This window comes from Aspergillus vadensis (genome assembly GCF_003184925.1).
Source record: "Aspergillus vadensis CBS 113365 unplaced genomic scaffold BO88scaffold_1, whole genome shotgun sequence".
Taxonomy (NCBI): Eukaryota; Fungi; Ascomycota; class Eurotiomycetes; order Eurotiales; family Aspergillaceae; genus Aspergillus; species Aspergillus vadensis.
Genome location: NW_020292039.1, coordinates 3105460 through 3125728, shown reverse-complemented (window position 1 = coordinate 3125728; position 20269 = coordinate 3105460). Strand labels below are relative to the sequence as shown.

The 20269-nt window shown below is 47.6% G+C and overlaps 9 protein-coding genes across 9 annotated transcripts; 4 read left to right on the top strand and 5 right to left on the bottom strand.

Annotated features, from left to right (window-relative positions):
- Nucleotides 1-616: 616 nt before the first annotated feature.
- BO88DRAFT_421415 (NAD(P)-binding protein) lies at nt 617-2499 on the bottom strand (the record flags this gene model as incomplete). The annotated part of the gene is made up of 2 exons (XM_025708509.1): nt 617-1844; nt 1919-2499. The coding sequence occupies 2 exons, from the start codon at nt 2497-2499 to the stop codon at nt 617-619; spliced, it is 1809 nt and encodes a 602-aa protein (XP_025568904.1).
- A 1016-nt stretch (nt 2500-3515) lies between these two features.
- Nucleotides 3516-5269, bottom strand: BO88DRAFT_461105 (carboxylesterase; the record flags this gene model as incomplete). The annotated part of the gene is made up of 3 exons (XM_025711134.1): nt 3516-3890; nt 3964-4506; nt 4538-5269. 3 exons carry the CDS (start codon nt 5267-5269, stop codon nt 3516-3518), a joined length of 1650 nt encoding a protein of 549 aa, XP_025568903.1.
- Nucleotides 5270-8912: 3643 nt separating this feature from the next.
- On the bottom strand, nt 8913-10014 carry BO88DRAFT_400736 (uncharacterized protein). The gene has a single exon (XM_025705665.1). The coding sequence runs from the start codon at nt 9638-9640 to the stop codon at nt 9062-9064; it is 579 nt and encodes a 192-aa protein (XP_025568902.1). The 5' UTR covers nt 9641-10014; the 3' UTR covers nt 8913-9061.
- Nucleotides 10015-11804: 1790 nt separating this feature from the next.
- Nucleotides 11805-12769, top strand: BO88DRAFT_431542 (uncharacterized protein). The gene is made up of 3 exons (XM_025709301.1): nt 11805-11982; nt 12052-12204; nt 12288-12769. Exons 1-3 carry the CDS (start codon nt 11855-11857, stop codon nt 12367-12369), a joined length of 363 nt encoding a protein of 120 aa, XP_025568901.1. The 5' UTR covers nt 11805-11854; the 3' UTR covers nt 12370-12769.
- Nucleotides 12770-13314: 545 nt separating this feature from the next.
- BO88DRAFT_302764 (uncharacterized protein) lies at nt 13315-13668 on the top strand (the record flags this gene model as incomplete). Its single annotated transcript, XM_025702422.1, has 1 exon — nt 13315-13668. A coding segment is annotated over one exon (354 nt), but the record flags the coding sequence as incomplete, so codon positions are not given.
- Nucleotides 13669-13749: 81 nt separating this feature from the next.
- On the top strand, nt 13750-14283 carry BO88DRAFT_421411 (uncharacterized protein; the record flags this gene model as incomplete). The annotated part of the gene is made up of 1 exon (XM_025708508.1): nt 13750-14283. The coding sequence occupies one exon, from the start codon at nt 13750-13752 to the stop codon at nt 14281-14283; it is 534 nt and encodes a 177-aa protein (XP_025568899.1).
- A 135-nt stretch (nt 14284-14418) lies between these two features.
- On the bottom strand, nt 14419-15715 carry BO88DRAFT_431541 (S1/P1 nuclease). Its single transcript, XM_025709300.1, has 3 exons — nt 15408-15715; nt 15265-15356; nt 14419-15172 (listed from the first exon to the last, which is right to left on the bottom strand). Exons 1-3 carry the CDS (start codon nt 15643-15645, stop codon nt 14576-14578), a joined length of 927 nt encoding a protein of 308 aa, XP_025568898.1. The 5' UTR covers nt 15646-15715; the 3' UTR covers nt 14419-14575.
- Nucleotides 15716-16372: 657 nt separating this feature from the next.
- Nucleotides 16373-17733, bottom strand: BO88DRAFT_400733 (O-methyltransferase). Its single transcript, XM_025705664.1, has one exon. It carries the CDS (start codon nt 17672-17674, stop codon nt 16580-16582), a length of 1095 nt encoding a protein of 364 aa, XP_025568897.1. The 5' UTR covers nt 17675-17733; the 3' UTR covers nt 16373-16579.
- Nucleotides 17734-18720: 987 nt separating this feature from the next.
- On the top strand, nt 18721-20257 carry BO88DRAFT_356115 (T6SS phospholipase effector Tle1-like catalytic domain-containing protein). The gene is made up of 3 exons (XM_025703721.1): nt 18721-18831; nt 18893-19069; nt 19131-20257. The coding sequence occupies exons 1-3, from the start codon at nt 18798-18800 to the stop codon at nt 20147-20149; spliced, it is 1230 nt and encodes a 409-aa protein (XP_025568896.1). The 5' UTR covers nt 18721-18797; the 3' UTR covers nt 20150-20257.
- The last annotated feature ends 12 nt before the right edge of the window (nt 20258-20269 follow it).

Below are 20269 nucleotides of genomic sequence, written 5' to 3'. Positions count from 1 at the left end.
GTAGAAGTAAACAAGATGAACCAAGCCAGTCTAGCTGTGTAATATATAGGGCCGGGTTAATAGTCCCCATAAAATAAGCCGAGGTTCAGCAAAATGTTCACCTCATCCACAGACTAGAGACTAACTAGGCATGCGTGATCCTCGTTAGTAATGCATTTCTCCAAATTGGAGAAGTCACTGTGCATTGAGATTACTCCTTTCTGACTATTGATGCAATTAACACCGATTTTATCATATTTGGGGTGAAACCTAAACAACCGCCAATAAGTTGGCAATGTGGCTTGGTAGAAAGACCAAGTATGCTCAGGTAATGCCTCGGATGGAATTCGCCAGTGATTCCTGACAAGAGGTTCATCAGGCAATTGCAGTCCATAAATCCGGCAGGAATCCTGGATACTATGTTTCAAAGTCTATTATGTTAAAGTTCGCTAGCCCGATCAGAAACAGGGAACAGGCTAGAAAAAGCATGGATCTTGTTGATGTATGGAACTGTTAATTCTGCATAATTCAAAGGACGTGTCGCGTTTTCAGGGTTTATCAAGTATCTATTCTTGAAGAAAGACATAAAAAGACTTAGCTCGAGTAAGTTAGTTGCACACTGAGTGTCATGACACTATTACGGTATAGCAAGTCCTGAGAAACATCCTTCTCCCTGGGTTACCACCGTCTTCTTCGTCCCGCTTACCAGATACACACATCCACCCAAGTCGGTGACATAAACCCCATTCTTCGTCAACTTCAATCCAATAGGCTCATGGAACTGTCTCGCGAGTATTTCCACCTTCTCCCCTAGTGTCTCTTTATCAATATCACCACTAAGATCAACCCGATTCAGGGAGCACCCCATAGGATGCTCACCGCGATCCGTCCAGTAAAGCATTTGCGTCTGCATATCGTACTCCAAATCAATCGGTTCCGGACGTCCCTCTAACAGACACTCAACATCAGTTCTGTTGTTGGCTGTTTGCCCAGCAGGAATATCAATCCCCGCACGAAATATTCTCCCCTTTCCGGATTTGCTCGGCCCTTTCTGGGTCCAGTAAATACGCCTAGTCCCCCGATCAAGGGCCACACCCACGCAAAACCGCATCATATCTTTCCTTTCTGATGGGACTTTCAACGACCCAGTTTGAATCAGTATTTGATGATCAGTTCCATCAAAGTTGCACCGGTGCACACTCATTCCCTCGCGATCGCAGAAATACAACTTCCGATCCACATCGTCAACAATGAGCTGTTTGGGTGTATAAACCGTTCCAGGCTTCAGGAGCGTGTGGACATCACTCCCATCGAGCTTAGCCGACTGCACAGACCCGTCACAGGCAGAGAGGGCGTGCCCCATGCTCGTCCAAAACATCCGCCCATAAGAAGGAGAAACATCAATTCCATCTGGATAGGACAATCCACTGACAAGGGTAGTTCGTTTTCCACTCTTCGGAGACACTGCGAGAACACGACCCGCTGTCCTTGCATCACGCAGTGCGTTATTATCCCCGGTACCAACATCCAAGACATAAAGCTTCTCAGACATGCTCCCCTGCTCGGCGGGATACAACCCACCAGATTCGCACTTATCGCCCAATCGCCCTTTGTTGATGTAGTTTTCACGTAACCAATCAACCGTCTTGTCCCCAACCAGCCCCCTTTCCTGGATGTAGTTCTCTTCAATAGCTGCAACAGTATCCAAGCCAACCTGATCCATCAGCTGACACGGTTGGCCACTTGTTGGGCGCTGAAAAACTTCCTTCCATAGTAGGTCAATGTCATCGGGGGTGCTGACTCCTTCAGCAAGGATACTAAGGATCTCTCGCTTGATGGCTGCCCAAGAACGGCCAAATACAAATCTGCATAAGATCAGCATCAGTCTCAACCATAGCACCACCTACACCGTAAACTCAAGAATCGAAACGAGTCATACCCTGTACTTTCCCTCCGCACCATAAAAGGACACATCCCACATTTCTCCAACAGCTCCATCATTTCATGCATCACCTCCTCTTCAGTCGAACCACAGGTCATAACCTCCACTGGCCGCATCTCTGGCGGCATCATGAAATGTACATTCATCACCCTCTTCTTCCTCTCCTCACTCAAACCAGGAACCATAAGCCTTGATTTGAACGAACTTGAATTTGACGCGAGAATACAATCCCCAGGCACGTATCTATCCACTTCCTCAAAAACCTTGATCTTGAAAGGGAGCTGCTCCGGAGTTGCCTCCATGACTAGCCATGCGTTCTCAACCGCAGTCTTCATGTCAGAAAAAAGAGACAGCCTTCCCCGGTCAGGATGTGGCAAAGGCGTCAGCACAGTGAACGCCTCGCCAGACGATTTAATAAATGACTCCGCGGCGGAGAGAGCATTCTGATTAGGATCAAAAAGATGCACAGTGTAAGAACCAGCGAGGAAGACGGCCGCGATCCGACGACCTAGAATACCCGCCCCGAGGACAGTAACTGGTCTTGAGGGGTAGTGTATGTGGGCTTTGTGGAGCGTCATGGTGAGTTATGTCTGTAGATACTAGTCGACGTTGGAAACACTTCACTGCTGGCTTAGCCAGTTGATATTATGTACTCATGTATAATGATTATATTCCAGATAAATCGCTACATAAAGTAATAGAAGATGATAATAAACTTTCTTAGTGCCCTGCATATCCTGGTTTTCGGCATGCCGACAACCGGTTCTCAATGTCTGGAAACCCGCCCGGAAATTGGCTCGGAGAGGGAAGCAGCGCAAAACCTGGGACTTTGGAGCTGGACCTAAATTGTCTGAAGGCTAGTCGGACATATCCTACTCTGATCGCTTTGGTGGTTGCTTTCTTGGACGTAGAAAGATCGGTGTCGTCATCGCGAACTCTGTTCTGGAAACTCTGAAGATGTGTCGGTCGATGGACGGCAAGGGGATGAGCGGATACAATAAGTTTAAGATCCATGATTGATGGTTACCTGTACCATGCTGTTGCTATGCTTCATTGAGAAAGAGACTTTGTGCCCGTTTTAAGTATTGCTTTGTGCTAGAATCATATTCTAGAGATCATTTTTTGATCGGGGATGGTGGTTGGGACTTGTTCATCGTCACGACGCCATGGGGCAAGCGTACCGGGCCCTATTACAATATTTAATCACGAACAAATTCCATATTAGGTGATAAAATATTCTTGCTTTCTCACGTGTGCGACATGGCCGTATTACCGATGAGATAAAAGCTACTACTTTTTGATCACGGGGTCTCGCTGGGGTCCTTTCTCACATCAGTAAGAAAAGGTACCATGCAAGCAATCATTAACGCCCTCATATGGCCCACTACAACCATTCAAAACAAGCCATAGTATATAACAAGGTAGTTAATAAACAAGATAAGGGTGCAAAATAACCATGCATCCACCCTCTGTATACTGTATAACTAATATAAAGATTGTATCAATATTTTTGTCCATAATGCATAACTCATATCATCTCATAAATAAATAAAGGGCAGCATGCACCTATTTTTATACCCATCACCACCATAGTTTACACCCCCAACTGACTCGCCACAACCGGATCATTCCAAAACGCGCACCTCTTCACCAAATCCTCACCATACGCAGCCTCCTTCCCACTCCCAGTGAACCTCATCTTCGGACCACCCAAGACCTGCAACTCCGGCGTAGTGGAACTAGTATTCACCGCATACGCCTGCTCCCATCCCTTAACACTACCCCTAGCACGGCTCGGATTACCATAGTACGCAAACGAAGCCCAGCTAGCACCCATCTCCGACGCAAGCTTTCGGTCCGATGCGGTAGAGATATCCTTGAACAAACCACCGGTAACAGAGTTAAACAGATACATAATATCACTGAAGTGCGGAACACCGTAGTACGTCATGCCCGAGGACTCAAACACCTCCGCAAAGGCCGTTTGGTTAAGTGCGTAGAGGTAGTTCGAGACATTGGCGGGGGTGAGTGGCGTACTTAACGTTCGTCTGGATGGTCAGGAGACTGGGACAGGTGAAGTCAAAATCGCGATGCATCTGGCTAGCCCGGAAGTAGTGCGCGGAGATGTTTGCGGATGGGTCAGGGGAGAAGTCTGAAACGGGGTAGAGGTCCAGGGCTTTGGTGATGGTAGCATTGGAGAGGTTGGGGTAGCTGTCTTGGAGGAAGGCGGCGATGTCGGATGAGGAGTTTAGAGTTTTGGAAGTGAAAAACGCGCCGTCGTTTTCGCACCATCCGGAGATGAGGTCGATGTTGCGGGCGAATTGGCCGGTTCGGAGAAGCTGCGAGGGGGCATCGGGGATGAACGATGAAGGGGCTGTGGGGATGAAGACACCCATGCCGCCCATTGAGTTGAGGGAGATTTCGTAGGAGTAGGCCGTGTTGAGGAGGGTCTTCATTGGGAGACGACGCAGGCATTCCAACTCCTCTCTGCTGGAGGACGCGGTGCAGTTGACCAGGTTGGTTAGGGTGGCTGTGTGTTGGCCTGAGGTGTTGGTGGTGGTTCCGGGGGTCGGCGTTGGCGCCGCCTGATTCCATGATTGCGCGCTGGAAGGGCACTTTGGGCACTTTGCCGCCATAGGCTGTAAGCTGCAGGCCGACGCCTGTTGCGCCGTCACTTTCGCCAAAGATGGTGACCTGGTCTGGGTCGCCGCCGAAGGCGGCAATGTTCTCTTGGACCCACCATAGGGCTAAGCGCTGGTCCAGCAGACCGGCGTTCAGGGAGTCAGATTCGTTTAATGCAGATGATGAGGCGAATCCGAAGATGCCGAGACGGTAGTTCATCGCAACGTAGATGATGGGGACATCTTTCTGGGCGGCTCCGTAGACCAGGAGGCTTGGATCATAGGCAGAGTCGTAGATTTGGCCGATGGTGTCGCCGCCGCCGTAGATCCAGACGAGAACTGGTAGACGGGCTGAGGGAGACGTGTTGAGTGGCCGGTCGACACGCAGTGTCAGACAGTCCTCAGAGATGGAGGTGACATTGTCAAAGATCGGAAAGTCTGCAATAGGGTCCTTTTGCTGGGGACAAGCTGCACCGGACTGAGTGGCATTCACCACAGAGCCGGAGGGATAGTTGTAAGGTTTCGGGTGAGCAAAACGGTTGCTCCCGCTCGTGTCTTCACCAAAGCGGATGTTGAGAAAAGATTCGGTCAAATTGCTTGCCGTCCCCTTGAACGAGACGTTGGAATCAGGGAGATGCACTGTAGGGATTGTGCTCGAGAACAAAGGGCGGGCAAGGCCCAATGTACACGGTGCTGCGAAAAGAAGAGAGAAAAGAGAGAAATGCATTGTTGGTGGTAAGTCTGGGTTGGGACAAGAATTCTCTTCTTGCGGAATTTGAGGCCCTTATATGCAATGAACTGCTCAGCCTCGTGGCAGGGAATTGATGTTGTCAGGGTTTGAGGCAGTGAGGCCTGGCCGGTCATAATTGGCTGGACGTCAGGATTTCCCCATCGAGAAGGCATCGCGAAAATCTCATCGTAATGATAGGCTCTTCTCTGAGCTAGTTAAGATCTTGGTATCAGCACTAGTGATGTTCTTTCCATCGAAAAGCTGCGATCGGGACGCTGTGCCTCACCCGGCGATGCTTTTCCGGCTGGATTGCAATGCGGTCTGACTCAGCCTCATTATCAAAATTGTCTTTGTTTTTGCCTGACCCATTGCGATGGGTCATCAATGAGTAGGCTACAACCAAAGAAAGATATCTGTTCCCATCTCTCTTTCTTAATGAACTAGTAATACATCTATCTTTGGTGAAATCAAAAGACGTAAAAGGGATGAATGTGATCATGGCACAGAATGATGACCCCTGGGTCTATAGCGAGTAGGCCATATCGCGAAGATTACCAATGACGACGGCCTTGACTCAGTTACAATCGGACAAGTACGCCATAGTACCTCTGGTCATTATTTAAATCTGATGTTTGCTGTAATGACTCGGAACGCCGGATGTGTTATAAGGACGGATATCTCATTGATTTCCCACGACTTCTCAACAGGTTTGAAGATGAGGACTGCATACAGCAAGCTGATCTATCTGACAAATTGCTGAGATATTCATAATTTACAATATCAAGTGCACACAGTATCCCGCTTTCCGCAACTGAATATTGGGAGGACTTTATGAAGATTGCGTGGGACGAAGGTAGTGATGGAAATCCTGCAAATGATCCAGTGCTGTGTATGAATGGTATGTTACTCACTCATTGTTTTGTCTACATGTTTAAGCTGATAGTTATTTCTACCACAAATTGTATCCAGGTTTATAATAACTGTTACTGTCTTCAAAAGTATCGTGAAAGTTCACATAGCGTGTAAGAGGTTTGATGCATCCTGATTAGCTATGAAGGCATTGAAAAGACAGCACCCATCTTTCACACTCAATTCTGTGCAATTCCACAATTATAACAGAGGGTTAGAATCGTAGGGCTTCGTTCCTATACTGTGTAAGGAAGCGAGCAATTCCCTACCGAGCAGCATATGAGGCAATCAAACACTTGCCGAGTACAGCAACCAGCTTGCTTCATTTCCCTCGATAACTGGGATTGTGACTGATCGTTAGGAAAAGTTACATAATAGGTGGAAACGCAACCCTAGCGAGATTGTACTACTATCATGAAGAAACGCCGCTCACCCTATGTAGTCAGTCTTACGGGGGCTGCCCTGGCATAATGAAGGTCATTGCAACATGCTTCACAACAAGCGCAGCAATATATACAGACTGACATCTGATAGACACTCCCAACTGATCCTTTCAAACAAAAAGGCGAATACTACCTACTACTACTCATTCTCGAGGTATTTTAGATTTGCAAAAAGCATAAAAACATACAACAGAAGGGATTCGCTGGTGGTCACCCACCCAACTACTAACCTCCCGGCGTGTGGCTTAAGTACGGCTGAGCGGACGGGAAGCCCTGTTTTCCACACCCTATGGTCGTATGTACTATATGGAACATGAGAAGAAATGATATAGAGCGAGTAAGAGAAATTTTCTAAAAACAGTGAAGTTCTTGAAGAAGTTCCGCTGAGGAATCCTGATCAAACACAGCATATGTAGGCCAGATATGAAGATTGATATCCACGCCCAAGCCATCGTGGGTGGGTATGAAATATCCGCCCTACTATAGCGCCGCACGAAAAGTCTCTTGCCTTAAATGTTGGCTGGAGATCGTAAGATGCGGGTTCACGAGATCTGGATACCCATGAATCTTAGAAAGCTACCGAGCAGGGTCTTGATACGACGATGCTCTGTTTACATGTGGCTGTGGATCGGTCTGGAGCCTCCAATAATCGTTTCGCCCATTCCATATCAGCATCATTGTTCCTTTCAGTAAGGTTCAGTTAGGGTATAGCCGAGAATAGATCACAGTTTCAAACACACTCAAGATCCGCTTTACTTTTTGTGTGCATTAGTCCAACAGTCGAGGGAGTCGAATCCCCCAACGCAATCTGGAAATCATATCTGCGGCGGAGCCGTGTTAAAAGTATTGCGAGCCAATATTTGATCAACCTAAAGCAATATATGCTGGCAATATGCGGTGATAGCTTGAATAATATTGACCCGTGAAGTCAGTTACAGTGGCTTTTGGCTTTTGAAGTAATCTGGAGCACTCCATACCAAGGAAGCCAAGAAAAGCCCCGAGTGTGAAGAAGCAGAAATGGGGCTCGTTCCACGCCGAGACATCGAACAACTTGCGGCAGCTGATGGCTGGACTCTCGTCTTCATGACTGATAGTAGCAAGACAAGCGTACAAAACTTGAAGAGTGCCATGACCCGGGTGGACCCACTGAAGCCGATGGATCTGGCGCTGTGCTGAAAGATAATAGAGTAGAAGACACCTCCGAGGAAGCTCGCATTGGGGGTTAGCCATCTGAGGGAAGCAACCGGCAGGTCAACTTTAGGAATTACATACCAATGCCGCTGCCGCTTCCAGCCACCCCAACAGCGAATGCCATATGTGTTGAGAAATACGTAGGCAATATTGCAATACTCGGCACAAAAAGGCACCCTCCACCCAGTCCAACAGTCATGCCTTGTGCGAGTACAATTTACCAATACTCTCTGCACAGGCTGGTCATAAAAATGCCAAACACCACAAGAAATGTCCCGATCAGTAGTAAGAGGTGGCAATATCCGTAATCGTAGAGCGGCCCTGCGATGGCACCTCCAAAGAGAAACAAACATTGCTGGATAGAGCCTATCCAGGCGATGTTGGACGGGGTTTGTTCTGCTAAGAGCTCAGTTCCGTAGTACGTCTGAAAGGCGCCGTATGCATTTGCTAGGCCCCTAGGAGGATGGTATAATTAGCCTTGGCCTACATTACTGGAGAAAGTGACTACAATGATAGACACTTCGACATACTGACCAATAATTGAACATAAGGCACCAGCTTCCCGCAACTTGCATCCAAGCGACCCATCCGCCGTTAGGAGGTGGTGATGGCTGTGAAGGGACATCAAGTGGCATAAGTGCTTCGTGAGTGTCTTCCGGCATAATTTACAATGGACCCACCTATACAAGGCTCTTGTAAAGACTAATGAGAAGAGTAGTTTTGAGTTAGGCGATAGGGAGCTTGGCGGCAATATGCATCACAGAACATGCTGCATCCTAACCAACAGGCATTCCTTTATTACGTGGCACAGGACTCTAATAATTCACTCAAAAGGTGGGCGCTCTGAATTTGTTGAACTTAGACGGTGACGGACAGGAATTGCTAGCTATCACAGTGAATGAACACATGAGAAGATTCAAGTACTGTACCGTCAACAAAGCGCATTATGTACATAGAGCAATGTTGTTACTCAACCTACATTCAGTCAGATTGGACAGAAAGCTGGCTACTGGAGGTTAACACATTTAGTCTGACTGGTGGCTATGTCTTGTCGAGCAATCACTACGAAAAGCACGCAATTGATTTACATTCACTCCCGACTCTTGACTACCATCATGCTTCTTGACCGTCATTCAACCCAATCACCCCCAATGGGGTTCGGTATCGATCCCACAAGCGCAATAAACTTAGTAGCTTATGTCTGTACAGTACTTATTATGTCTGGCTTTCTGTCTATGCAACGCAATCAAAAAGCTATGTAAGAGTCCACCGTCAAACTATTTAACGCTCTATCTGATTCTAGCTCTTCTCGATAGTCATCACCACCCATCCACATAGCAACCTGATACCACCAGCTGTCTCTCCCGAAGCGCATTGCTGTCGTGTATTCCCAAAATTCGGGATACCAACCTCCAGATTCCCAGTCGAGAAAGCCAGTCAAGTGCCCATCTTCACCGATCAGAATGTTATGAGCTTTGAGGTCTCCGTGAGTGAACTTGACTTTATATGGGCGCTGTTGTAACTGTCTCGCAGTAGCGAATGTATTATTGTATTCATCAACAGATTCGAAACCATGCTGAGATGCTGGTGCAAAAAGGTGCTGGTAGAATGATTTGTGATCTTTGAAAGGACCCATGATGTGATCAGGGACGCGCGAGCTGCGGAGGGCCGTTCCATTAGGCGAGCAGATAATATCCTGACTTGGTGGCTCCCACTCGCGCATAGCGTGGACGCAAGTCTTCAGTTCCTCGAGCCATGGACCTTCGTCAGCAACCTCCAAGGGATCATCGGAGTTCATAAGGCTGAAGCCTGGCAGTCTCGTCATGAGTATTGAGACCTCTCGGGTCAAGTGAGGAGTAACGTGCTCTCCGCAGCTGAGGACTCTTGGGACTGGAATACCAGCTGCTCGAGCCATTTGCATTGCAATGACCTCCTCCACGCTCGTCCGATCGGTCCATTTTAGAACGAGTCCAAACGGCAGCTGGATAATGTGCGGGTCAAAATATATTCCGAACAGGTAGCAGTAGCACCGTGAGAGGTGGTAGAGCAAACCATGTGCTTTACCCCGAAGCCATCTGCTATTGGCGCCTGGTACGGCGGGCACCGGTGGGGTTACTCTTTGGACCGTAGTAACAGCGGGTGCCGGCCAGGTATAATCGGGAGTTATAACTGAGGGGATAAGGGAGAGCCACATTTCGAACAGCGCCCTCCAGAAGATGAAGATGTCAGCGTTTCTCGGGCGCTGTACGGAGTAAACAAAGATATGCCGGACAATTGATATTGCGGTCCCGACATGGCCCTGCGTATGCTTCCCTTTAGGTATTATACACCTAGCTAGCTAGATAATGGTATAGAAATGCAAACTCTATGGTGAGACAGAAAGAAATAAATCCGTCCCTGGTGGTTAATGTGGGTGGCGGTGACATATTGCACTTTAGACCCGTAAAACTGAGCCATTCTCCAGTAGGAGGCACTCGGAGTACTACTAGGCAGACATGCCAAGGGCAAACTCGTTAGCCATGTCCAAGACCGAGATCAGGATGAGGATTCATTTGCCTCAATCATGGCCTTTAATTAATCCCGAACATGACATTACTGACAAATCCCTGTATAGCTTAATGTAATCGTCCTCTCACCATTGTCTCAAATCGGTCTAACTAGTTACCTCATAGTTTACCATATTCCACACCAGGAGCGTAGAATATGCTAGCACCTTCAAGGTAGCTACCCAAGGGCCACTGATTGTTATACATGATATCCACAGCATACGGCTTGTCCATGATCTCGTTCATAGCTGTCATAGCCGCATACCTTACAGATAGTTTATCGCGTATCGCCCAGCCTTTTTTACCCGGCGTACTGTCTGGACCCCGATAACGTAGTGCTTGGTGCAACTGTTAAAGACCCAATAGCCGGCAATTGAACTGGTAATATCCATCCCGCGGAGAGTATCTTGGGCGCCATGGCTTGATCGGCAGATGAAATTCCAACCGTGATTGTACAATAAACTTAGTTCTTTACCCTGCGCCAAATAAAGCAAGATTACACGTAGAACAATCGAATTTTGTATGATCCTTTGTCAATACCCGTCAAACACACGTGGAAATCCTGGAGGCGACTACCAACGGGACATATCAACGCCAACTGTCTCACGCCGATCTCCTGTAACACTGCCTAATGCAGTAGCTCCATTACTCAACCGGATCGATCTTGTCATATGGAATCTTACATCGGGATATAATGCTATTGGTGCGTTCTGGCAGGTGACAATACATAGCCGAAGGCCGTACGACCACGGGTAGTCGTCCGAGGATTTGATACACCTATCATCACCTGGACTTGAAGCAAAACCCTTAATCGCAGAGGTTAAACGCAGGCCATTGTTGCAGATATCCTTGACGTTACACATTCCCAGCGCTTTGGTAAAATTGGAAATCTGCTTGTTTTTCGGGCACCTCTTGAAGATACAATACGATTGTCAGCGACATTAGTATGGCTCTCTTGAATCAACCTTTAACGCCAAGGGCGCAACTCGGATAAAACTCCATTCTCTCGTGTCCGTATGCTTTTGCGAGGAAGGTTTGGGGTAGGGGCCTGATTCAGACCCGCCAATTGTAAGAGCATACTTTCATTTGAAGATCACACGAGGTATCATGGGATACATCAACTATCCTATTGTCTCGTGTTGGCTTTACCTCTTTGCTCACTCGTAGGCAAAATGTGAAAGTTAGATTTGATTAATTGGCAACATTGATTCGTGGGGCATTGATTCAGGATCACGAACTAGAATTCTAATACCGCTCCATCCACACAGATGTTCATCTCGTAATGAGAGTAGCTGTGCCAAGTACTAGACATAGATCCCTTGACTGTTATGATCGAACACCGGCCAAACCTACAGGATAAGCGAGTGGAGTAGCGTCAGAGTCGACATGGCTGGTATAAGAAAGGTGGCTCTCCACGGATTTGTTCAGGCCAATGCAACGTCCATCAGACCCTTTGAAGCACACTATAAAGCAAGATACTCTTTGTCCTCATCATGCATCTTATTTCTGTTGCCATCGCCACCCTTCTGACGACTGCCAGCGCCATCAGAATTATCAAGCCCGCAGCTGGTGACACTGTTCACTGCAACCAGCCATGGCAAGTGTGCTGGACCGCCGTCGAGTAAGTATCGCGAAAGACTCAAAATTCTGAATCATGGTCTAGTTCCTGAGCTAATGTACATACATTCAGCACTGACCCGCCACAGTTCTGCCTCTATCTCACCAACTTTAGGGAATTCCCTCCCCAGATCGTCGATCTCCTCAGCCGGACGCCCATCACAACTCATGGTGGCGGCTGTGTGACGATTCCTCCGCCAAGTTGCCCATCACCTCTTCGCACAACGTATGTGGTAGTCTCTAATCGAGTACAATTCGTGGGGTGCGTGTCCAATATTTGCTGACATGGAGATTGTGTGGGTCCTTTAGTCCTTATCGCGTCCGGGCTGCTTCCTGTTCGGATTCCAACACTATCTACGCTGAGTCTGCGAATTTTGCTCTCGTCCCTTAAGTTCCTGCCTATACCAAGAGACGTGTACGCGGGGTGGGATTGTAGCACGTCAGGCCGTACTGTAGTTAACAACCAGGCTGATAGGAGGGAAGTTACTTAATAGTCTGTTCTGTTCATTGGCAAGTTTAGTATGCCGCAGGCATGGGGCGAAGCGCAACATCGCTGATCATGACTGGCTTCAACAGTCAGTTCTTTCGTTCGTTTCAAGACTTTCACTTTTGTTAGGTCGTATTTGTTCGAACTTAAGTTAGTTTCCTGCTTTTCTACGGCCTTTTGCTTTTACGAGGAAGGACATCCAAGGCATCTTACAACTCAGTTGAAGGCACAGGACCAGCCGCGAGTCGCTTTAGTAAATTCAGGCTCTAGAATGGTAATATTAAGTATTGCAGTATGTTGTAACCAGCCTTGCCAATACATGATTGAAAGCTTGGATCAGTACTTGAGAACCAACTCAGCTGGTATCTCGAATTTAAAGCTGCTGCTTTCAGCATAAGAAGTATAGTTGTAATGGGCAATTTCGATCATCTATATACGGAGTCTCCATGAAACCCTAGGAAATAACACGTAACCGAGTTGACTCTCTGATAGCGTTACTTTCAGTTATAAATTCAAGTAAGCTACAAATGATACTGTGTATGACTGTATATCTTCACGTGATATATTATTACTACGGCAACAGACATATCGTGCTTGCGGAACGCTTCTTCCTTCCCAGCAGTCAGATGCATAAAGGGAGCTTTGGAACCATTATTCGGCATCCATCATACCAACTGACCATGAAGTGTCATGCCCAAATACTTGGGCGCTCTATTCTCTCAACAACACCTATTCGCCAACCATGTTTCTCCCCACCAAGTGTCAGGTCGCCCCGCTGTGCCCAGAAGACCCACTCAGGCTTATTTGCACGGCTTAACTCCACAAAGCCACAGGCTAGCGTGGAGTAACAATTGGATCAAGGGGGTGGAAGCCCTTGAAGAATATCAGCCTGGAGGTTACCACCCGGTTATGATTGGTGACATGCTCCATAACCGGTACCCCGTCGTAGATAAACTAGGTCATGGTGGTTACTCTACCGTCTGGCTTGCTCAAGATACTGTCCTCAAGAGATATGTCGCACCGAAAGTCAACACAGCGAATGCGCAACCACGCGAGGCAAAGGTACTTAGAACACTGTCCAAACTACCCACATCCTTATCACCTCCAGCCCACGGACGCAGCCTAGTGCCGATGATTTTCGACGAATTCCAAGTACAAGGTCCAAACGGGATACATGCGTGCTATACTACAGTTCCCATCAAGCGCTGCGATGGAAAGCCCCTTACACCTAATATCCCAGCTCAAGCGGTGAAGCCTCTATTTCTAGTGTAATACGCCGAAACGATGACGTTGGCCGATGTACGTCCACTTCTAAGCGACTTTGGCGAGGCCTTCGCTCCTGCCTCAAAGGTTCGACTCGGACAAGACTGTCACACACCTCCGGCCTTTCGCTCCCCAGAAGCCAGATTTGAGCCACAAAGGCCGCTCACATACTTCTCAGACATCTGGAGCTTAGCTACGGCAATATGGGAGTTTCTGGGAATGAAAGCTATCTTCAGTATTGAGATAGTTCCCGACGATGAAATCGTGGCACAACATATAGATGTACTGGGACCAATGCCTAGGGAGTGGTGGCTGCGTTGGGAGGGGAGAAGCAAGTTCTTTACAGAGGGTGGGCATACAACAGACGCATATCTGGATGATAAATGGCCTCCCCTTGAAGAGTCATTCGACATAGACATACAGAAATGGAGGAGAAAGTGGAGAGGTGTGGTTGAGGAGGAAGAGAGAGCCGCGTTTTTGGATCTGATCCGCAGAATGTTGCTATTCCGACCGGAAGCACGACCGACGGCTGAAGATGTGCTCCAGTCGGACTAGATGGTCAAGTGGGCGTTGCCGGATTATGAGCAAAGTTTAACTACACCTTCTTGATATAATAGGTATGCAAGGAGGTAAACATAGTTACTAGTAGCGAGACTCAGCCAGAAAATCCGCTCATTAATCATGACCTAAATAAGATTTGCCGTTCTTGTCCATCAAATTAACACAACGACCATCATATCGATTGTTTTTCTCATCAATATTTCATAACAGGAAAAGCCTAAACACATTAAAGCATAACAACAAAACACACTTTTCCAGCAGCTATGTATTAGACCGTACTCCGACGTTAGAGATCACCTTGAAGGTGGACGCCTCTGAATTCTTCGGCTGCTGCCTTTTTCTTCGCTATGGCATTGATCCAACCGGCAAGACGTATAGCCGCCTTGAAGATTTGTTCATCAACAATAGGCGCAGCTACCTCATAATACTCTCCACCCAGATCGTTCTCCTCAAGCCACTCAAGTCCCCTTTCCATCACGAAATCACAATTTAGCTGATTTGATTCCGTCGCCCACTGCTTGATGCACTTCAACGGTTGTCGAGTATTTGCACACTCGGTATCAACTGATCGCGGCCTGTTTTCCCGGTGGAGTCTATCAGCCCACTTCGCTGACGCCAGGCGTTCAGGATTATGTTTGAGACTGTGCTTTATGCCATTGATCTTATGTGGAATGGCGGTATCCCAAACTGAGTGTAGGTTCCATTTCTTGTTGTCATCGTCGCACGGGTCCTTGCCATCGAAGCAGACATGAATATCATTCCCACCTCTTGCCAATCCCGTGACGTGCAGTGGTTGGTGTAGGTCCCCAAAAAGGTGAATCAAAAACATCAAGGCCTCCTTTTTCTGGGTATTATTGGCTTTCTTGTCCTTGATTTGATGAGTCTATAGTCCCAGAATATTAGAGACCGAGGACGCCGAAGGACGAAAGTAAGAAATATTTCGTGTCAACGATATTGTGGATACAGGCAGCTTACCATATTTGCCATCAGTGAGATGATACAGCCTTCGGCAGGGCAATCATCCGGATATGAGACGGAACATGAGTTTGGAGGTTCGTCATTTGGGTCTGAAGCCAGGTCAGATGGTGAATGTCTGATATACTACTTGTACAACATACTGATATAATGCAAGGGTCTAGTGAGCGGTCGTTTCCACTTGATGGTGTCCGCCCACGTTGCGGCGTCGGAGATATCAAAGTCATTATCGTTGGCGAGAAGCTCATTCACGAGATTAGAGCCGCTAGTAGTAAGGTGTTTCTCAGCCAAGTAGGCGATAGCTCGATGCCCAACATCCCCCCAAGCAATCGCTGGCTGCACTGACAGCGTACAGATTGTGAAAAGGAGGGAAGCCCGCATTTTGATGGTACGTGGGATAATTCTGGCCCCTATATAATTGAACAGTGGGTTTTGAGGTACAAGCACGAACATGCCAAGGGCACCGTTTTCTTACAACATCGATGCGGCCAATTGCCCGGTTTTGTAAGAGCAGCAAGAACACTTACCCTAACTACATACCATTGGCCATCCTAAAGCCGTCATAATGACATTGATGTAGCCTGTAATATAGAACCTCAGTACATAGTTCTCCGCACTTGACACATGAACAGAAAGGCTCTAATCATACGAAACCTACTCCCGCAGACAGCCAAACTACAGGGACCCACGGTACAATATGGCTCAATCTTGCTAAGATTTCTATGTTAATCCGAGGCAAGAAACCATGGTGTGGCTCGATCTTGAATTCTAGCTCTGGCCTATTCTTTTAAACTTTATCTCTCCAGTGGATAAAGCTGCCGAACACACCATGTATCGTAATCATTTTCACACTGTCAATTATTGAAGTCAAACTTTGCCACATAAACCATGGATAATTGACAGTTCGGATATTTTACTCTTTTTTGCGAAGAGTCCTTTCTATTACGACGTCTTTTTGTTAAACGATCAAAGCGCTATACCACGGAGGGCGCGCTGTGGCCGCTAAATGGCAACTGCCATTTATCGCCAACAACAAGAAGTAACCGAGCCTACAAATGTTTGACCTTCCGCCAGGTTTGCTACTCAACCCATGTCCTTGAATGTACTTCCAGAATTATTATTGTTAGCTTAGTAAGTAATACACACAGATTAGCCATATCTGACAGTCTGGATCAGCACTTCGTAAAACGAAAATGAGATGGAAGAGTAATTGTGCGCCACAAGTATTTTTCATCGCTTCCCAATTTAACATTTTACGACATTTCCAACATTATCAAGACAAAAGTACCGAACTTGGCCGCAGAACGACTCAAACTCAATGGGCAAAAACAATCGGACGGCCTTCTGTCGCTCCCTGCCGAGCCCCATAGCTGACCCCATCGACCCTCAGTCCTTCCTCATTGAGTAGGGTGATAGTATCACCATTATTAGAAAGAGGGCAGTTTGACATCTCAAACCTCTTCATAGCTCGGGAGTCCAAAGCTGCATTGTGAGGAAGCGCTTGAACTTGACCAGCAGCATTATGAAACCTCCAAGATGCTAGGGCTACTCTGTGATTTGTAAGGTTCTCAAGCGTAACGAACTCTTTTTCTTTGGCAGTCCGGTCATCTCTGCCTCGTGGATTGATGAGTGCTTCCTTGATAGCCACCGAATTCTCAATGATCTCCTTGGGTAGAACGTCCGCCCAGGTAACGACGTGCTTTGCGAAAGCATGTCCATTGTGGTCATCGGTGTGAGCGGCTTGTGATGCGAATGCGAGGAAAACGCCAGTCCAGTGATCTTCGTACTCAATGAGGAGGCCGCCATCTTGAAATACGCCATCATCCTTGACAAAGTGTGGAATATTGCCCTGGTTCATGTGAACGTTGTGGATTCCGTTTCTGGTGTTGAACATAGAGCCGAATAAATATATAGTAGCTTTTTTGTGGATTGCCTTTTTTACCTCAGGCTCCAGGACATCAATTATATCGTTATTTGTGCCAGGAATGTCATGGGGAAGAACACGGCCGCTCTGTGTGGTGAAAAGATTTCCTCGAATGAAGTCGAGGCCTTTACCATCGAAATCGGTGAGGTCTTCAATTGGGTGAAAGCCGAAGTCCAAATTAGATAGCTTCTCGGCGATGGGGTGCTCGACAATGTTATGGTTCACCCAATAGGCAAGCCGGGACTCCTTGCCAGTGGACTTGATGTTGATAGCTGCACGGAATAATCCAGGGATCTCCCTTGGCTTCTGCTTGTTTGGTGGATTGCCCTTGTGTTTGTGTCGGTATTCACGGTCGAATTGAGGCATTTTTGCATTATTGTCATGGTAGTACAGCGAGAGATGGGGGGATTTGGGGTCCTCAAAACGATCTTCCAGCTCGTAGTGAGCTGGAAATCCCTTCCAGATTCCGTAGTCTTTGACGGGCATGGTGTTTATGAGTTATGTAGCAGCGTGGGAATATATATTATGCTAGTATTGTTATGAAGCTAAAAGGAGCGAAGGCTAAGTCCAAGTGCAACGGATCTAATATATCTCTGGGGGATTTTGAGGAGGGGAATGTGGAACGAACCACGCTTTTGCCCTCATCACCGTTACAGTTCGATCTCTTCTAGTCTGGAGCGGTCTACCGTGTTGCATCTTTGGTGCTCGGTCGGCTTCCAGCCCGTTCCATGGTTTCTGGGAGCCAATATAAGCTTATGTTGTAGTGTATTATCACGCCAACGCATTTCACGTGGACACCTGTACTGGATCAGGCCACTTCAGTCACATTAGAGGAAGATATATGCATTTAAAGCAATTGGTTTCTTAGATAGCATCCGTGTCGTGCCCTAAGTGGAAGTATGAGGAAGAGATGCCCAAGAGGGTAATAGTTTCTGGACTGACAATATATTCCGCTCATCAAGAGCCTCATGGCTGTGCAAGCAGGGGTTCGTCCACCTCAATGCGTTCTTGAAGGCCTCGTTGGGGCATCACCGGAATAAATAATAAATATAGCCTGATGCCTTATATTGTTTTCTTTGCATTTGAACAGCAGCGTCTCGTGAAGGGCTGTCAACCTCGTATTCGTCGATCCGCTAACTCTACTATTTAAAGTTATCCGTATTCAACGCCACCCCCTCCTTGTGGGAATGGCTTCCGCGAACCAACCTCTCATGTTTCTTATTCATATTTGTGCAGGCATCCACAAATGCTTTTCATGACCCAATTATGCCTTGTTTTACATTTGACTTTCCTCGTGATGAGAATTGAGGTTTGCGCTGTAGGAGTTCACTCCGCACCAGCTGTAGCCAAGGAACGCCGCGTCGGATCACCAGCATCTGCTGGATACGAACGAATCTTGGCTTCGTCCAAACTTGCCCAGTTTGCGGGAGATCTCGTGTTCGAGGGCAGATGATGTGAGGCTGACTGCCCCAATGGTGGCTGGGGCTCAGTTGAGGTCTAGTCAATTCCGAATAAATGGAATAGGGGTTCTACGAGTTCATAGTGGGCGTAGGAAATAGCATGTGAAACGTGCACTTAAACCACAGAATCCTAAATATTCACATGCAAAATGTCACCTAAACGTCTCATTGTCTGCTGCGATGGTATGTCGATTGAACTACTGGAGGAAGCTAGCTCCGTGCTAATAATGGTCGGTTCTTCCAGGAACCTGGAAAGACTCGACAGCGGATTCTCAGGAACCTCCGTCGAATGTTACGCGGTTGACGCGCACTTTAAGCCGCGTGGCAGTCGTCGAAGAGAATGGAGAGAACAAAGAAATTTCTCAAATCGTCTACTACCAGAAAGGCGTTGGGACCGGTCTAGCCGACAAGTATTTCGGAGGTACGGTGTCTAGATGTCGAACCCGACCAGGTTCCATGGGTGTTTCTGATTGATGTACTAGGTGTCGCCGGGATCGGAATCAGTGCGAACGTTCGCGCGGCCTATGGCTTTCTTGTGGATAACTACGAGGAGGGTGATAAGATCTACTTTTTTGGATTCTCACGCGGTGCTTATACTGCCAGAGCGATTGCGGGTATAGTCTGTGAACTAGGGCTGTTGACCCCCCGAGGTATGGACAATTTCGCTACGGTATACGATGACTTCTACGATCGAAAATTGCCAGTATACGATGAGGAGAAACGCCGACAACTGGGCTTCCGCGACCCCCTCCCACGGTTCACAGTAGAGATTGTCGGGGTCTGGGACACGGTCGCGTTCCATAAGCCCTGGTTGTTTGGAAACTGGTCAGGGGAAAAACTCGAGTTTCGCAATACGCTGCTCTCCAGAGAGGTCAAGTATGCGTTTCATGCACTGGCGTTGGACGAGGAGAGAAGCGCCTATCAGCCCATACTGTGGCATCAACCTGAGAATGCAGATGGCCAAGAGCTGCTGCAGGTGTGGTTCTCTGGTGTGCATACAGATGTGGGCGGAGGAGGGCAGGACCCCCGACTGGCGAATATCACACTGGCCTGGATGATCGCGCAATGCACCAAGCATAATCAGTTGAGCTTCGATATTGAGGAGTACCTCTTCGACTGTCCTCCACGACCTTTAGAGACAGACGCAGCCCCATGGGCGACGGCTTTCGGTAAAACAAACACGGGAAGCTTCGCTCGGACGGTGGAGACCATTCTGGGTGGAAAGTCTAAAAGGACTCCTCTCCAGTATAAGCAGACTGGCGATGGAAATTCACAGCCTACCAATGAGGTGATTCATGCTTCTATCGAGGACCGTGTATTGAGTGGAAATGGAACCATAGCTGGAGCTGTACTTTGGCCCTCGCTAGTAATTGAACGCCTAACTCCTGATCAAGAATGGGTACTCGGCAGTGGAGACAAACTTGTTCAAGCCCCAGTCTTAGAACAGGAACTATTCATGAAGGGAAGGATTCGGACAGTTCATGTGGATGAGGTAGACTGATGTACTAAGTCTAGGTATTTCGTGTAGTAATAGGGTGTTTTTATTTAGCCTGATATACTTGTTGCAGTTGCTAGACCCAGACAGATTACTTTGGTAATAATCCTGATGTCAACATCAATA

What these genes read in the sequence shown, in the direction of transcription:
- BO88DRAFT_400736 (XM_025705665.1), bottom strand. Translation starts at nt 9,640, where the DNA reads ATGACGAGACTGCCAGGCTTCAGCCTTATGAACTCCGATGATCCCTTG.
- BO88DRAFT_431542 (XM_025709301.1), top strand. Translation starts at nt 11,855, where the DNA reads ATGCATCTTATTTCTGTTGCCATCGCCACCCTTCTGACGACTGCCAGC. An exon ending in GTGTGCTGGACCGCCGTCGA is followed by an intron (nt 11,983 to 12,051) that starts GTAAGTATCGCG and finishes ACATACATTCAG; the next exon opens with CACTGACCCGCCACAGTTCT. An exon ending in CCATCACCTCTTCGCACAAC is followed by an intron (nt 12,205 to 12,287) that starts GTATGTGGTAGT and finishes TGGGTCCTTTAG; the next exon opens with TCCTTATCGCGTCCGGGCTG.
- BO88DRAFT_431541 (XM_025709300.1), bottom strand. Translation starts at nt 15,645, where the DNA reads ATGCGGGCTTCCCTCCTTTTCACAATCTGTACGCTGTCAGTGCAGCCA. An exon ending in TAGACCCTTGCATTATATCA is followed by an intron (nt 15,357 to 15,407) that starts GTATGTTGTACA and finishes ACCTGGCTTCAG; the next exon opens with ACCCAAATGACGAACCTCCA. An exon ending in TCTCACTGATGGCAAATATG is followed by an intron (nt 15,173 to 15,264) that starts GTAAGCTGCCTG and finishes CTGGGACTATAG; the next exon opens with ACTCATCAAATCAAGGACAA.
- BO88DRAFT_400733 (XM_025705664.1), bottom strand. Translation starts at nt 17,674, where the DNA reads ATGCCCGTCAAAGACTACGGAATCTGGAAGGGATTTCCAGCTCACTAC.
- BO88DRAFT_356115 (XM_025703721.1), top strand. Translation starts at nt 18,798, where the DNA reads ATGTCACCTAAACGTCTCATTGTCTGCTGCGATG. An exon ending in TCTCATTGTCTGCTGCGATG is followed by an intron (nt 18,832 to 18,892) that starts GTATGTCGATTG and finishes CGGTTCTTCCAG; the next exon opens with GAACCTGGAAAGACTCGACA. An exon ending in AGCCGACAAGTATTTCGGAG is followed by an intron (nt 19,070 to 19,130) that starts GTACGGTGTCTA and finishes TTGATGTACTAG; the next exon opens with GTGTCGCCGGGATCGGAATC.